The 18,054-nt window shown below is 39.3% G+C and overlaps 1 protein-coding gene across 2 annotated transcripts; it reads right to left on the bottom strand.

Annotated features, from left to right (window-relative positions):
* Positions 1–639: 639 nt before the first annotated feature.
* homer3b (homer scaffold protein 3b) lies at positions 640–15,575 on the bottom strand. Of its 2 annotated transcripts, none has more exons than XM_053513773.1 (9): positions 15,200–15,575; positions 8,460–8,616; positions 8,245–8,376; positions 7,250–7,357; positions 5,911–6,050; positions 5,526–5,682; positions 3,738–3,851; positions 3,283–3,363; positions 640–3,184 (listed from the first exon to the last, which is right to left on the bottom strand). In XM_053513773.1, exons 1-9 carry the CDS (start codon positions 15,202–15,204, stop codon positions 2,999–3,001), a joined length of 1,080 nt encoding a protein of 359 aa, XP_053369748.1. In that variant the 5' UTR covers positions 15,205–15,575; the 3' UTR covers positions 640–2,998. The 2 variants fall into 2 exon arrangements, with proteins under 2 accessions (XP_053369748.1, XP_053369749.1); XM_053513774.1 differs by having other exon boundaries at positions 3,283–3,351.
* Positions 15,576–18,054: the final 2,479 nt, after the last annotated feature.

Raw genomic sequence — 18,054 nt, 5'->3', positions numbered from 1 at the left:
GGTAATGATCCTTGACATGAAGGTCAGGTCATCCGCGGCTCGTTGATGGAGTTCTTGACAGACACAATGTTTGTTCTGCTTCTGGGGACGAACCTGGCCGCAATGATGTGGACTGTTCTCCTACAATCCTCATGCACAAGTTGCTGAATGGTTTCGTCATTTTCGGAGGTCGAATGCATTGAAGGTCTTCCTTACATCTCATCATCTTCCAGTGCTGTTTTCCCACTCCTGAAGCGCACCTCAAACTTATTGCAGCGTCGCCGATTCATGTCAAACATCTTTGGCATATTTGCCCAATTTCACGCATAATATTAGAATAATAATTTCACGTTTGCTGCTTGTACTAACTTGCTGTACATGATGAAATCGCAGACGTGGTAACGCATGCGGTCAGAATATCACCAGCTCCCGACGTACACAGGACGATGTCTTTTGGCACTGACACTGACTTATGAAGATCAGTGTCCCCTGTGACTGTGCGTGCAGCCTTGTGCTGCCATCTGTTGGCGTGTTACAAGACTAACATACCACCTTGTACAGTATGTTTCTATATTATTTTTCTAAGTTCACAAGGCCAAGGGAAACATAATAGTGAACTGTAACTCACCTTAGCTTCGGACGTGTTAACAGTATAAACAATTTTTCACAGAAGGCAAATCAGTACCTTTTATTGTTAATATAAAGATTTCTCATATTCCAACATTACAAAATTGTATTTATGCAAATCATAGCCGTTATTGTGAACGGAAGGGCAAAGAGCTGCTCAGGGAGGAATAGTTATACCAAAAATGATCAACATTTCTAGTTCAATCGGGAAGAGAAGAGATCTGGTATACAGCCTTAAGTTTAACCCTCAACTCTGTTTACAAGCTCTGTTTCTGTCGTCGTACCCATACACCCAAGTTTTGACAATGGTAATGATCATTGACATGAAGGTCAGGTCATCCGCCTTTTTAACCTTTGTATCTGTTTAACTGGTGTTAGTAGAAATACCATGTTTTATCCAAATATGCAAAATTCACATCTAACAATCAATCTTATGAATTCATAGCGTTAGTATAAAGTCTTTGAGAAGGAAGTTACAGCATACTGTGTGAAGAATTTTAAAGGGCAAGCAGTAATATTTGAAAGTTATTTATCTGGAAATTAAAGGAGGCGTCAAATCAGATGCAGTAATAAGTACGATAAATGCAAAAAGCACTGAAGAGAAATTCTGTTCACAGGAACGTCCTTTATGGAAATAGGTTTTTTTAAGATGTCCAAGCTGTCTCATACCCTGTACGTAAATGACCAAAAGTATGTGGACACTCAATCATTTATATTAAACGTGCTCGTTAAACACCCTATTCCTGATAACCTCCCAATGTTCTGGGACGGATGTCTACTACACATTGGATGATGGCTGTCGGGGCTAATGTGTTCAGTAAGGCTATGATTAGTGCTCTGTATTCGGGTCATTTGGGTTCTTTCACACCAACCTTAGCAAATCATGTCTTTATGTACTGTGCCTTGTAGAGAAGGACTTTCATGCTGAAACATGTCTGAGCTCTCTGCATGATGGTACAGCATTTTAAGACTTTCTGTACAATCGTGTGCTTCCGAATTTGAGGTAGACCCACATACGGGTGTAGCGGGTGTCCGTGTACTTTGGGCAATGGTAGATAATAATATAAAGATTTCCAAACCCATTAGAAGTGAAAAGGAAAGCAGCATTTATAATGATAAGAGTGGAAACTAATACTGAGTGTACTTGTAAACTAATGGCCTAGTGTTTCATCATTATAGTTGCTAAAGCTCCATCTGTCTGAACCTCTGGCAGAGGTAATGAAGACCGTCAAAAAATTTACATAGATCTTTGCTACAAGCTCGACTTCAACAAATAAACACTATTATATGGAGTAGTAGCGTTTCTGTAACTATACATCCTTTGAATCATTCATTAGTTTATAATACACATATATCTGCAATGTACATCTTATTACATATTACTGTATTACAAAGTTTAAAGGAGATCTAGTTTGGACCTTTAGTTTAATCCCAGTTTACTTCTTAATGCAAATCTCCCAACATGTACTCCACTATTATTGTCATTGTGCTCTTAAATAGAAAAAGAACAGTTCTGTGCAAAAGTCTTGAGCCCCATTTATTCCTTTATATTTTACTTCCAAAGAGTCGGCCATTCTTGTATTTTCTTGAGAAACAGTTCTCCAGGCTTCCTGAACGACTTTTTTTGCCCCATATTTTCAGTCCAGTCCCTGTACCTGACCAATTAATTTGGTTTGTTAAGCCACACAGTGACCCATTAACTATTCAAGAATAAGAAATATCCAATTAAGACATGAACCAGTGAGAAACGGGTGCAGATGATGACAGGGAAAAATATGCTCCATGCACAGATGCACAGACCTGAGACGGGAATTGAACCCTCAACCCTAGATCTTCAAGTTGCAGTAAAACATGTTCCTATTTGTTTATAATTTCATTCGCTTAATATGAAGAAAAGAGGGGTGGCTCGAGACAGGTGCACAGTACTGTACTGTACTGCATTCGAGAAATATCATCAAATCAACAAAACAAACCCTGGAATCTTTTTTGTGTACCTTTTAGCAGGATTGTTGTACTGTATATAGAGCTAATATTTCACTTCACATCACTTTTCAGTCCAGTTTTGTACAACAAGGTGCTGTTTTGCTTCCTCACAGGAGCTGATGATCTATCAGGTCGTGAAGAGAGTGAAGAAAGGGATGAGAACTAAATGCGTAACAAAGAGCATGCTTGTTTTTTTTCACAAGAGCTAATGGAAATGATGAAGAATAAAACCCCAATCTTGGTATCTGCCTCTAAGGTTTAGTGACGAAGTGCGGTGCAGTGTTACCAAGCCTCCTCTGAGATTTGAAGAAAGTAGTGTAGCTGATGCATGTTTAATAGGAATTAAGTGGCATGCTTCATCTCTACACGCCTGTATGATTCATCAGTCTGGTGCCCGATATCAAGGCTGCTATTTCTCTAGAAAGGTGGCCAGGCTCTTTCTCAGGCTGTTCAGGTCACAAATCTTGACGTCCAGCACTTCGATGACTTTCCGCACTTCGTTCTCCGCCTGCTGCCGTGCGTCCAGCGAAGACGCCAGTTTCTGCTCCGCTTTCTGCACTTGCTGTTCCAGCTCGAGGTTCCTCTGCTCCAGCTCCTAACGACGCAAAGCAGAGACGCTTCCAGTTACAGTACACTAAAATCTACTTTACTGCTGCACTAAGAGGGATTATTAACAAAGGACCTCAAGCTTACCTGCATTCTTTTAGTAATCTCTTCCCTCTCCTTCTCCAGATCTTGGAAATCAGATTTACTGCTTTGTAGCTTTGTAATTTCCTGCAAGCGTAAATATATTTATTCCTCGGTTTTATGACAGAAATGGGCCGCGTTGAGAAATGTACAAATCCCAAACAGCTTCCAGAACCAGGAAAGGAATCAGTAAATATGAAGCATGAATTACATAATGAAGTAGCAATTCCTTATACCAACCATCGAACTGAACTGAAAAGCTTTGTGTAAAAGTAAATGCAATTAAAAATCAAAAAAAAAATTTTTATTATTATATATTCCTTTAATCTCGCATGAATTATGCACACATTTTTGAGCAGGATTAAATTGGATTAGTATCTCACACACACCTACAGTATGTGCATGCTGATCTTTTAAACTGTAAAAAAAAAAAAAAAAAGTTTCTCATTAAATAGACGTACTTCATCTTTAGCCTTTAGAATGGCCTCCATGTCTTCTACAGACTGAAAGAGGTCCATGGTTCTGTTCTCACACGATGCAGCTTTTCCACTTGAGCTCGATTCCAGCTCGGCCACCTGAAATCCACAACGAGACGACAGTGAATAATTTCTCCTTACAAATCAAATCAGACCACTTTGTCTTGTGCGATCTGGAGGAGAAAAAAAAGAAAAAAAGTTCTTCACGACGTATCGTCATCATCGTAAATCCCTTTACGAGCGGCGTGTGTGAACTCCAGGAAACCTTGGAGTTCGTTGCAGCTGTTTTGCCTCCTTACAGTTCACATTGTAAATTTGCCATGACCTAGATACAGTTCTTTCAAAGCACGAGTTAAATGTCTGGCTTATACAGAAGTAATAAATCTTCGCTCGGTCACTGAAAAACCCTTGAAGCATGTCCAAACAGGGTCAGGACACCTCTTGATTTTGAGCACACCCGGGCTGTAGTGCGCTGATCATATTTCGGCTTCTATTATATTACGACAAACTAACAGCAGAACGTTCGCCAGAGTCCCTTTTTTTTTTCTTTTTTTTCCACATTAGAGTCAGGGTGATGCATTGTACTCATGCAACTCTTCCCATGAGACCTGAACTACATTGCACCACCTACTTGTTCTTTCCTTTATGCACCATAAGCCTTATTCAAAGCAGGTGAATTAAATTCAGTGTTGGGAAAGTTACGTATATTCTGAATTAGAATTAGATCTTACTTAAGTGGATAAGTCTGCGTGTACCGTTCAGACTATGCAGTATTTAGTTTACACGTCCGAGGTTGCCAAATATTTCCCGAATAAGAGCAGAGGGTTTTAAATAGCGTCTAGACAAGCACCGGCGCAAAGCCTTGAGCCCAACAAAAAATACAGGACGCAAAATGTGGATGTAGTGGATGTAAAAACGATAGACAAAATATTGAAATAAACACGTATTAGGAGTCTTTTCTATTGCCAATATATTGCTGCATGAATGGTCATGATTGCAATTTCAACATTATTTACTGCTAATTTGGATTAATTTAACAACATGGGTATAAAAAAAGCACTTGATGCAGCACTTCGCATACAGTGCTGTGAAAAAGTATTCGCTCCCTTCTGAATAAATCCAAAATGCTTTAGAAAAAAAAAAAAAAGCTGTCCAAACCTGCCTGGCCCTATGTGAAAAAGAAAAACCTAATTACTGGTTGTTGGAAGCAACAACTGCAATCAAGCATTTTCGATAACCGGCAATAAGTCTTTCACATCGCTGTAGAGGAATTTTGGTCCACTTTACTTTGCAGAATTGTTTTAATTCAGCCACCTTGGGAAGGTTTCGAGCTTGAACGGCCTGTTTAAGGTCATGCCAAAGCATCTCAATGGGATCCGGACTTTGACGAGGCTACTAAAATCTTTTTTTTTTCCTTTTCAGCCATTCAGAGGTGGACTTGCTGGTGTGTTTTATTATCTCACTCATTCAGGGTCGCAGAAAGCCTGGAGCCTATCCCAGGGAACTCGAGGCAAGAAATTAAGTGAGTGCCAATGGGGTGCCAATCCATCGCATGGCACAAGCACAACACACACATACTACGTGTGCAGTTTGGGCTTTTTTTTTTTTTTTTATGTAATTCTAAATGTGCAGTTCATTAACAGAATTTAAAGCAGTCTTTAAACTTAGGCTCAATAACAGACAAGTCTGGGGTAGTGAAACCAAAAGATCCATGTAGAGTCTGCCCTGAACAAAAAAAAAAAAAAGAAAAAAAATCGAAGAAAAACAACTGGCCTGGTCTCTGAGTCTGTGCGTCTCCTGCTGATACTCAGTGAGCTGACTTTTCCACTGTTCGATGCTGCTGTTGGCTTCCCGGAGAGCCGTGACAAGCTTGGAGTTGCTCTCCCTCAGAGTGAATAGCTCGGTCTCCATGCTTGTCTCACATATGGATCTATAAAAAACAGATTATGTATGATAAGAGTATGATATGATCTCAGAGTCAAACTTAAACACAGATCAAATTCATATCTAAAGCTGCAATGAGTATAACATAGATTAGTGTATGGAATGTATTTAGAATAAAATAACAACAGTTTGATTGTATAGAGTGAATATATATAGAACTGGTGTACTATATAAAATGGTATTATTGGATAAACAGTATTATTGGATGCATTACCCTTCAGAATGTATCTTTTTTACATACTCCTTCTTCATGGTCGGTTCCAGGTCTGCGCTCTTGCTCCGAAATAGCTTGTCCTCCCCAGAGCCATTTACACACAGAAATGCGGCTGTAGCGTGGCGATCTTCAGACAGGCCCTGAACAACAGACAGTCGAGAGGCAGAGAAGGATTCTGACTTGATAAGAGCCTCTTATTAGACTCCAAGAATAACAGACCACACTTTGTCTTACAATTATTTAATATTATTACCAACTGCTGCAAAGTAGTCTGCGGCCATGTATGCGATAAATATTACACTTTTACTGGGAGATGCAGTTATGAAATAAAACATATCCATGTTTTTTCCCCCGAGACAGGGAATAAAAAATAAACCACAAGAAACTAATGAATGAGATTTTGTTTTTTTTATCTTCAAACACACAAACACACACACACACGTATATACACTACTGTATATATGAAATGTATATATAAAATAACACATATGGCATTATATCTATCGTATATATCTATATCTTTTTATATATACGGTTGACCATTACCAGGAATTGCCCTATTATTGAATATACAGTATATTATAAAATAAATAAGCCAGGATGTATGAAATATATCTTTGTTACTTGTTAATGTTTCTTGTTAATGTACATAAATACAAACATACAGATACAGTAGTTAGTGGAGCAACTCATAAATAAATGTAACTTCATAGATGCCTCAGACTCTATATAAATCTAATCCATTAACAGTGCGTGAAGTGATAAAGCCATACTTAAGGGATCCTTATTTATTCATTTATTTATTTATTTATGTTTTCTAAATTACTTTCCTTTCATGTACCAGAGCTTTCATGCAGCACTTCAAAATGGCTTTTATTAATTGAAAAGAAGTCCATTTAAACCAGCCAAAGGCACACACTCTGTTAACTTGAATCATTTATAATACTCGAGTGGGATTAAAGGATGAAGAATTCTCCCTTAGTGACCAATTCATACCGACCTTCCACACGGCTTTAGAGAGGCATAGAGTGCTTCTTAGCTGTCCATAGTAAAACTACATTACACAAAAGGGTTCGATACAACTGGGTCGACACAAGTCCTGATCCAAAGTTTTGGACATTTGGAATTAGGCTTAGCATTTTCAACCTTTAAACCTTTATAATGTATTCATTCTTTACCATGTATTCAAGGTAATCTAACGAACACTGTATATTGTCAAGGCACAACTTTAAGTAAACTTAACTATTTATTTAGGCACAGGGTGTCATAAAGGAATCAACTCACTACATTATACAAGTATGACTGTATTGTGTTTTAATGTAATGTAGGATAAAAAAACCTGTAGAGATGAGATGTTTAAACCAGGACTGATCAGCTCAAACTTCTCTTGCGATTTCTCCCTCACAAGTCGTGCAGCCTCTTTGACTTCTTTGAACTGTTCTGAGAACTGTACAGAGTACACAAAATAAAAATCATAAAAAAACCTAAATTCAACAGATTTTTAGCAAATATTTCCAAAATTGCATTGGATGGAATTGGATGGGACAAGAGTCGATAAATGAATGTTATTCTGAACGGTGGAGTTGGAATGATGGATGGATTGATGGATGGATGGATGGATGGATGGATTGATGGATGGATGGATACATGAGAATGAAACAGATGAATGGCTGGACAACTAAATAAGTATGGGTGGCTGAATGGATGGATATATAAATTAAAAAATGGGCATTAGATGGATGGCAACATAAGTATGTGGTGGATAGAAAGATGAATGGATAGATGGAAAATGGGTATTAGATGGATGGATGGCTAAATAAGTATGGGGTGGATGGATGGATGGATTAATGAGTAAGGGATGATGGATTGCTACATCAGTATAGGATGGATGAATGGAGGGCTGTCCAAGATGAAGTTGGAATGATGGATGGATTGATGGATGGATAGATAAATGAGAACAGGACAGATGAATGGATGGACGGTAAATAAGTATGGGTGGCTAAATGGATGGATATATAAATGGAAAATGTGCGTTAGACGGATAGCAACATAAGTATGTGGTGGATGGGTGGATGGATTGATTGCTAAACCAGCATGTGATGGATGGATAGATGGCTGAAAAGTATGTATGTATGGATGGATGGATAAATGTGTATGAATCGCTGTTTTATTGATCTTGTAAGTAAAAATACACAACAGTAATTACACATTACAATCCAAATGAATTTTTAACAAGGCTAATTGTGTAATTAGGCTTTTTACTTATTTAACAGTTAAACCAATTTTGTTTGCATCATTATAATTCAGGAAGAACTGTAATTGAAGACTGCTGACCTGTTGAAGATGCTGCTCTGTAGAAAAGCCTAATCCATACACAGTGTTTGCCCTGCTGTCTGCCCACTGCCCAAACTTCTGTGATGTCTTGGTGAAGGTCATGTTGGGTGTCACAGTGCTGTTTATAATCGCCTGAGTCAAAGCAAATGGTGACAAGAACGTAACTTAAAATAAAGCCCATACAACTTGTAGTGCTCTGTATCTAGTGGTTTTACCTTTGTGCCTCCTACACTTATAATGCGATACACAGTCCTGCTGGCATCATAGAAGAAAGAGACAGTGACTGCATGCTTGCTGGCTGGAATCCAGTTTCTCTTAGTGGCCGGGTCAATCTGAAACACGTGCGCCTTCGTGCTAAACAGAGGCTGTTCCCTGTTGGACACCAGAGAACTCACGTTAAATCTGAAGACAATTTTTTAAAAATTTTTAGAGATGAAAAGATTTGGCATGAAAAAGCAGAAGCAGAAAGTAAAAAAAAAAAAAAAAAAAATCTACCACATCATAAGCAAAGCTCCAGTTCTGAAAAATGAAGTGAACATGCAAGTGCCATAATGTGCAGTTCCCCAAATGTCCACTAGGGGCTCCAAAAGTGAGCCAACCCCCATAGAGCTGAATGTTAAAATGTCCAGTTTTACAACAGAAGTAAACTTTGCAGTCTGCTACAAAAAAAAACAAAAAAAAAAAAACAATTTTGGTCTCAATAGTAAAAGTAGATAAATAGAATATAAATAGACTACTAAATTAGTAGAGTTCTTTTCCGGTCTTTTTTTTTAATACAGTCTGTTATCATAGGCCACAAACTCACCATTTCAGACTTGAAATAATGTCAATATGTTTAATATGTAGTGGGCAAAACTTCAGGCTTGAATCTAAATTAGTTTCTGCAATGCAGAAGCTTTAGAAAGGAAGTGGGGCTCTAACTTGTTACAGTGTTACAGGAAAAGGTTTTCCAAGCCATTCTTTTTGTATTATTCATGCTTTTTTATTTGTCTAATTTCTAACATTGATTCAATAAACCAAATTCATATTTTGTCTAATTGCTAATTAAAATACAGAATGCACTTTCAATTGGTATAATAATTTTATGGCAGATTGTGATAGAAAGCACAAAGTTTTATGTGCAAATAAAGAATAAAAATGCATAAAAATATTATTATTATTATTTTACGATATTCAGTACACCATACACTGGAAAATATGCAACTGTGGACTGAAAAACATTCTTATACTAGATAACAATCTCTGAAAAATTCATGCATCTAAAATAAATAATTCAACCATAACATTTTAAGCTGTGGATCCACTACAGGACCTTCACAATCCTACAAGATTCTGAAGAAACTGCGAGTATACTGTACGCTAACCGACAACGAAGTTTCCCCCTGTTCCTTGTACTGTATTAAACATTTGATGTACAGAGACTCATGACGGGAGGAGTCGGCTCTCAGCCTGTATCCCTCATACACTTACAGACTTCTGTGCCTTACCACGGCAACTAGACGCGACTTGGGACGATTTGGAATCCAATTAAAAAAATCTTGTATATTCGTATAGTTTATCCCCAACTTTATAGAACTTTATATATTTTTTTATATTATATTATATTATTTTTTGTAATAGCAACATTCCCTGAAGGTAGTATTAATCAAATCCAGGTTGTTCAGCCATTAGGCCTCCAGTGATATCACATGGATTGAATTACTAATATCCAAAGCTTGGATACTCAGACTTTATTAACTTTGCATTGCAAGTCACTTGTTTGATGTTTTGAAAGTTGTCATGATGGAGTAATGTAATGACACGTAATGAGTAATGAGCCGTCAAACCCAGACCTGCTGCAGTTTCCTCAGGTTTCAAACTTAATTTCTACCAGTGTATATCATTCTGTACATATTTTATTCGATAGAAATCAAGCATTAACACTTTTGCAATAACAAAACTATGCTAAGCAATTTAGTTGTCAGCTCCAGATTTATTGGCACCCTTTCGTTTATCTTCTATACCACTTATCCTGTACGGGGTCAAGGAGACTTTGGGCATGAGGCGGGGTACACACAGGACAGGGTGCCAATCCACCGCAGGGTGTACACACACACACACGCACACACACACACACACACATATGGGCAATTTGGGAACACCAATTAGGCTAATTTGCCTGTTTTTGTGCTTTAGGAGAAAACCCACCAAGCATGGGAGAACTGTGCTTCCCAAATTAATAATACCAATTATAATAATAATATTAATAACTATGCTACTATATAAAATAAACTTTACACACAATGATTTAGATTTTTTTTTCATTCAGACAGCAGGAAAGAAAGAAAAACAAACTTTAACACAGACTTGATTTTAAGACCAACATTATCTACAAAATATTTTTATGACCTGCAAGTTTTAGCACATTTCCTTCAGAGATACGATGGCAATAACACTTTCTGTTATTATTATTTCATATATGTTTTATTATTGTTATATATATGTAACGTTTCATATTTATTCCTTCCTGTGATCTAACTCTTCTAGTTGGAGAAAATCCCAAACGGTTTCCTGTCCGCATCGTTCAAGCCCTACTATTCACAGAGCAATACCCCTGAACGGCCAACGTGAATAGTGTAGGAAAACATTTACATTTCTCCCCCACAAGACTACTTCAATCCTCAGCTTCTGCCAGTCCTCACTTTTCCTTCCGATTTGAAAAAGGCACTGGAGCGAATCCGAAGCATGTGTTTGAGCCGGGTGGGGTCACTTCTTTAGTTTCATCCATATGGCTGCTGTAATATTAATCATCCACTTTTTCAAAATTATTTTAGTTGCTGCAACCTATTTATAGCAGTGATTCGCACATAAAACTGAGAAATCTATTACAGGATGTCTTCTCTAACAGGATTAATAACATTTCTATCGATCTAAACACTCAGAGAGAAGCTCTAACCACTCAGCCCAAGTGCTCAAGTGCGTCTTCCTCACACACTCCAGTGAGCCTCTGCCGGCGAAGCGGAGAAAGGTGGCAAGGTCACCAAGTGGCCCCTCCCTGATCAGGTAGATTTAATTTTTATATATATATATATATATATATATATATATATATATATATATATATATTTTTTTTTTTTTTTTTTTTTTTCCCCCAAAGCCAATATGTGCCATGGTAAAGTTTTTTAAAAATCTTTTTCCATGTTATCTCACTCTTGCTTTGTGTCTAACACTGGAAAATGTAAAGCGTATGATCAAATTACCCATGCCTGGTTTCCAAATCACTTATCTGTATTTCAAGTAGAATTTTACTACCTGCGCCCATCAAGTCAATAGCCAATAAAAAACTTTCAGGGCTAGGGTTACATGATGGGAAAGAGAAACACGCTCGGCTGAAAAACAGTACAAGGTTCGGATTTAATACTGGGCCATTCCGTTGGCTGGTTAATCACTACTGTATTTCATAAAAAATATAACTTTTTGGCTCTCTAAAAAATGAGAAATGCATGCAATGAAAAACGTATAATACCCGCGGTAAATATGGTGGTAGCACTGATGGTAATACATACCAATTCTTTTTTCTTTTCTTTTTTTAACCCTGAAGGCTGGTTGGCTTGGCCCAGAGACTATTTTTTTGCATTAACTTTCATATTCATTTTTTGCTCATTTTCTTTGAAGGGTGCCAATAATTCTGGAGTTGATCATATACTGTAGCCTGTCACCCAGTCAGTCTGGATTGTGCACTAATCACTATTTTGAGATCTGGCACATGACAACCACGATACAAAAGTGCGACAGCCTTCATAATTTTTTTTTCCCCAAACGCTTTAATTTTTTATCTTTTCCTTTATCGAGAAAAATCACACATTCTCTTCCTCTTCTTCTATTCTGCTTACATTTAATCGCACCACATGATGGACTATTCTCCAGAGCTAAGCGTCATTCTTACTCCTATGGCATCCAGAGTGGGTTAGAGAACAGTTTGGCTATTCTCAAGCAAAATCCCAGTTTGGCCCGAACCCCTCTAAAATCTACTGTAATTCTGATTATGTGAATCTCTGGCATCTTTCACAGAAAAAGGACAAAAGTTGACTGAGCTTTCTGGAGGCAATCTGAAGATCTGAAATAAACACTAGTAATGTCTCAATCGCATTTTTCCCCCCATACATTATAAACCATCATTGTCATACAGGTGTCACACACATCAGTAATAATATGAGCCTCTGTTGCCAAGTTTCGCAAAACATCAAAGGAGTGATGATGGTAATCTTGTTCAGACTTGATATTAAGTATTTTCCAGTCACAACTGGACAGCTGAGACAAACCGTCATTCACACTTGGCATTTTCATACATTTTCAGTCAATACTTATGATTACACTGTATGACATGACGGGTTGCCAGGTGTCCCAAAAGAAAACCTGTATCACTTCAAACCTGATCCCCCAAGACATTGGCAAAAATTGGACATGAAGTGTTTTATTAAAGTGTCTGTTCACCTTCAGTGCAAGTTTCTGGCTTTGGCTAGATGACAAACACAATTTTCCCCAAAGATATTCCCATGGTTAATGAGGTAATGATGGTGACAGAGGCCACTGTCAAACAGGACGACCCTAAATCTCCCGCAGGCGTTCAGTCTGATTGCTGTGAATGCCATGGCCTATGATTTTACATCACTTTCATACTCTTGAAAACATTTAATAAAACCTCGTTCCCCCGTGAATGGGGACCCTGCCATTCTGAATGTGTCCGTATACCCATTAGGACTCTTGCAAAAGCATGTCGTATAACAAGCAGAACAATGCAGATAGAAAATTAGTTTAAACTGTTAAAAACATTGATGGCAGTAATGAATTGAGAGATTAGGAGTTGAGAGTGAAGCACAAAACCCAATTTTAAATTCCTGGCTTAATTAACTTCCAAAAGACTTTTGGGATTTCAATAAAAAAAATCATTAAGTACAAAAGTTAATAATTGTTCACTATAACTACCTGATATGCGATGTCTCAAACGGCAGGCTGCTTTAGACTCTTAAAATAGCTTTAATATGAAGGTGTTGCATTTACATCCTCACCACTGCGGCTGTACTGCAGACTGAGGCTTCGTCCACAACAGCACGCTGTCCCACAAACAGCATCCTACAATCCCCAAAAGCACACTGTCCCTCTAAATGACATGCTGCCCCCTTTAAAGGGCACGCTGTCCCCATGTACAGAATGCTGCCCCCCTAAACAGCACGATGTCCCCCTAAAGGGCATGCTGTCCCCTAAAGGCACACTGGCCATCCTCAAATGCCACATTGTCCCCCCAAACAACATGCTGTCCCGCTTAAACAGTACACTATAAACTTAAACTGTATATTATAACCCCAAAGATTGCATTGTCCTTCTAAACAGCACACTGTCCATCTAAACCACAGGTTCTCAGCTCCGGTAATGGAGGACGACTGTCCTGCACATTTCAGGGTTTTCTCAGCTCCCAGCACACGTTATTTAACTCAAACTCACACACACCTGATTTAATCAACTAATTAACAACCACAAAGTTCTTAACTGACTTGTGTGTAGTAGAGCAGGGAATACACTTAAATCTGCAGGGCAGATATAAGGATGAGAACCACTGGCGTACATGCTGTCCCCATAAACTCTACACTATAACCCTCTAAAGGGTACGCTGTTCCCCTAAACTGTACACTATAACCCCTAAAGGGCACGCTGTCCCCCTAAACTGTACACTATAACCCTCTAAAGGGTACGCTGTTCCCCTAAACTGTACACTATAACCCTCTAAAGGGTACGCTGTCCCCCTAAACTGTACACTATAACCCCTAAAGGGCACGCTGTCCCCCTAAACTGTACACTATAACCCCTAAACGGCACGCTGTCCTCCTAAACTGTTACACTATAACCACTAAATGGCACGCTGTCTCCCCCTAAATGGTACACTATAACCCCTAAACTTTACATTATAACCCCTAAAGATCACACTGTCGCCCAAAAGGTTACACTATAACCCCTACAGCAAACACGGTCCATGTAAACCTAACACTAAAACCCTGAACTTCACACTGTAACCCCTAAACTGTACATTAACCCCTAAAGAGCACACTGTTCCCAAATGGCACGCTATTACCCGTTACCAGCAGACTGCCCCCCCATGTGATCCCCACTGTCCCGCACGCTGCAATGCAGACAAACTGTCCCAGCCACTGTCCCCCACACACTGTCCCCCATGCGGTCCCAGCCACTGTCCCGCACGCTGCAATGCACACAAACTGTCCCAGCCACTGTCCCCCACGCTGTCCCAGCCACTGTCCCGCACGCTGTCCCAGCCACTGTCCTGCACGCTGTCCCAGCCACTGTCCCCCACGCTGCAATGCACACAAACTGTCCAAGCCACTGTCCCCCACGCTGTCCCAGCCACTGTCCTGCACGCTGCAATGCACACAAACTGTCCCAGCCACTGTCCCCCACAAACTGTCCCAGCCACTGTCCCCCACACACTGTCCCCATGCTGTCCCAGCCACTGTCCCGCTTGCTGCAATGCACACAAACTGTCCCAGCCACTGTCCCCCACACACTGTCCCAGCCACTGTCCCCCACACACTGTCCCAGCCACTGTCCCCCACACACTGTCCCAGCCACTGTCCCCCACACACTGTCCCAGCCACTGTCCCGCACACTGCAATGCACACAAACTGTCCCAGCCACTGTCCCCCATACTGCTTCAGACACTGTCCCAGCCACCCCCCATTACTGTCCTACACTCTGACCCCCCTCCACACACACACACACAGCTCCACTAAACAGCACGCTTGCAGGCGCTATATACACTATGTTGCACGGAGTTTCGGATCCTCGTGTTGCCACGTTTAAAGAAACATGTCGCCTTCATAAGTTCGTTCTTGTTCTTGTTCTCAGCGCGTTGTCCCCGGAGGTCTCTACACCCAGCCCGACTAAACAGAGAGACAAACAAACTCACCCCATTTTCCTCAAAAGTGTTTCTGGTTCAGTTCCCGCCGGCAAATAAACAAGTTCTTCAACTTTCAACTTTTTCTTCTTTTTCTTCCCCAAAACAAAGAGGACTAAAGAGAGACTCCTGGAGAGACAGATAAAACCTTATCGCCTTCTAGTTCTACTGTGTTTTTGTTTCTCGTCTCTTGATTTGTCCTTTAGCATTTTAGGACGACTTTCTGCCCGTGTTCTGTGTGTCCCCCCCGCCTGTTTATCTCCATGTCCCCGCTGTGTCCTGCAGTCAGAGTGATGTTTAGTGTTGCAGTGTAGAGAACGCAGGAGAGATCCAGGAGACTCGGTCTGGACTGGAAATGCTCTGAAACCAGCCGCTACACAAGCACTGCATTAACGGGCTCAGTCAGCACCTGAGAGGCTTCTGCTGCCACCTGCTGCTCACTTTATAAACTACACCCAACACACACACACAGCACACACTTCCTCTGTCTTTATGTTTCTTTTTTTCTGGTTCAAGGTTGCTTTCTTGGACTGACTAACATTAACATCACTAACACACACTAACACCATAAAGTTCCAGGGACAGAAGAACTTAAAACCCTTGGAACCCAAGTGGCACAGACACGTGCCGTATAGGTCTTTCTGGTGTGTTTTGATAGGGAGGAAATGTTATCATTACTTTTATAAAGGGTAAATTTTACCACTACTGGAGTATGTGAATACATTTGCAAAAATGTAGAACTCACAAAATGAGCATATTATTATTATTATTATTATTATTATTTAGTCATAGAAACAACCAAAAACAACCACAGAAATACATGATTGTGTGTATTTGTGCTATGTCTTTGCCATTTTGACCAAGTTTCTTTTTTTTTTTTTTCTTGTTTGGGAAAGTCAACTAAAACTCTGCTCATTATATTGTCTATTTTGTGCTGAAAAAAATAATATGCCATTCTATATTGCCCAATCCTGAGCCCTTTATATGCTTATTTAAAAAAAAAAAAAAAAAAAAAAACAGCTAAACAAATAATTGCTAAAATGCCATTTTTTTTTTTGCTACCAAACACCATTAGAAGTAACAAAATTAGCAAACACTGAAAGTTATTCATTATACCTATGTGGAAAAGCAACCTTAAATTCCAAAGTAAAACTCATTGTTGTCTGGCTCTAAACAGACAATACATACAGATATACAGACAGTACCTGTATATCTGACCTCGGTGACTTTCCCAAACTACATAAAAAGGAAATTGGAATCAGCAAGCATGACTTGGCCATTGAGACTGGGCACACAGACAGCCCTGCTACCCCAAAAGAAGACGCTATGCCAGATATGACTTTGTTCACACTCACTGAATATAACTACAGTCCAACTGAGTTCTTCAACAAAATGAGCAAAATCATTCCCAATTTTAACAGTGACACCTACTAGGGGAGCACAAAGACAGCTTCACACTAACAGGTGAGACACAGTGCTTGCTCTGTCTGTGAGACACAGTTCCTTGCTCTGTCTGTCTCTGTTTGTCACACATTCTTCATTGCTCTTTCTATCTCAGACTGTCTTTATTTTCTCTGTCACTCTGTCTGTCTCTCCCTCTGACTATTGCTCTTTGTTTGTCTGTATGTTGGTCTCTCCTCCACACACACACACCTCACATGGGCATGTGCTTTGAAACAAACAAACAAACAAATGAATAATTCATTCATTTATTCATCTTCTTCTGCGTTCAGGGTCATGAGGGGCCTAGAACCTATCCCAGGGGACTTGAGTACCAATCCATTGCAGAACACAGACTATGGGCAATTTGGGAAGACTAATTAACCTAATCTGCATGTGGGAGGAAACTGGAGTACACAGAGGGAACCCACCAAGCATGGGGAGGACATGCAAACTCCACCCACACAGATCCGAGGCGGGAATCGAACCCTTTGTGTGTGAGGCCACAGAGCTAACCACTATACCACCAAAATTATTATTATTATTATTATTATTAATATTATTATTATAACAATAATGTCAGTGATAAACAGTGATAATTCACTGTTTATCACTGAAAAAGCAGTCTAATTAAAATAACTTTCAGAAAACGAATTAAAATGTAAATGATTAAAGTATCCATCAGTATTTAACCATTTAAAATGTCAACATGAACACAGAAGACTGCATAAAAACTTTAAACCATGTTGTTGTTTTTTGTTATTACTTTTTACTATAAGTGCCGCCATGTTGAAATGACGTCATGAAGCAGCAACTCGGAGGAGGCAAGCGCTCCAGAAAAACTCCGAGTAGGAATTTCGAGTTGAAAAGCAGTTCTGTCATTATTTTTTAGTATAGTGACCATGTAGCCTTGTATATCATGCACTTAGCAAATATATATGAACTGCTATACCATGTATTGTACAAATTATGAGGAGAGATTGTGATAAAGCAACATTAAACTGTCATCTATACATATGAATTTTCTCCCAAAAATGGTGATGGCACATTATAAATATGAAATCTGAAGTGCATTGATAATTCCTTTGTTTAACTTATAAGATCAACTACTGACCCCTAACAGAACGGTTGGGCGACTTCTTTTGAAATTTAATGAAAAACAAAATGTGTTGTATTCTATGAAGTGACCAGCAGATGGCAGAAGAACACACCCATGTTTTCACATTTCAATAAGGTGCTAAAGTTTACAGCATTGGCCAAAAGTTTTGAGAATAGCACAGATATTCATTTTTACAACCTCTGCTGCTTCAGTGATTTTAGATATTTTCTAGCCATGAATAAAGAATGCTATAAATCATCCTCCGAGAGCAACGTCTCTTGTGGTCAATCCTCAAGAGCTGGGTGGACAAACAAAAACCCAAAATCCA

This window comes from Clarias gariepinus, chromosome 15, assembly GCF_024256425.1.
Source record: "Clarias gariepinus isolate MV-2021 ecotype Netherlands chromosome 15, CGAR_prim_01v2, whole genome shotgun sequence".
Classification (NCBI taxonomy): Eukaryota; Metazoa; Chordata; class Actinopteri; order Siluriformes; family Clariidae; genus Clarias; species Clarias gariepinus.
Note: the sequence above shows the minus strand (reverse complement) of the source record. Positions and strands in the feature narration are given on the sequence as shown.

Excerpts from the sequence above, each read along its gene's own strand:
- homer3b (XM_053513773.1), bottom strand. Across the intron at positions 7,358-8,244 it reads CAGAGCAGCATCTTCAACAG|TTCTCAGAACAGTTCAAAGA; the intron begins GTCAGCAGTCTT and ends TACTCTGTACAG. Across the intron at positions 5,683-5,910 it reads AAAAAGATACATTCTGAAGG|ATCCATATGTGAGACAAGCA; the intron begins GTAATGCATCCA and ends TGTTTTTTATAG.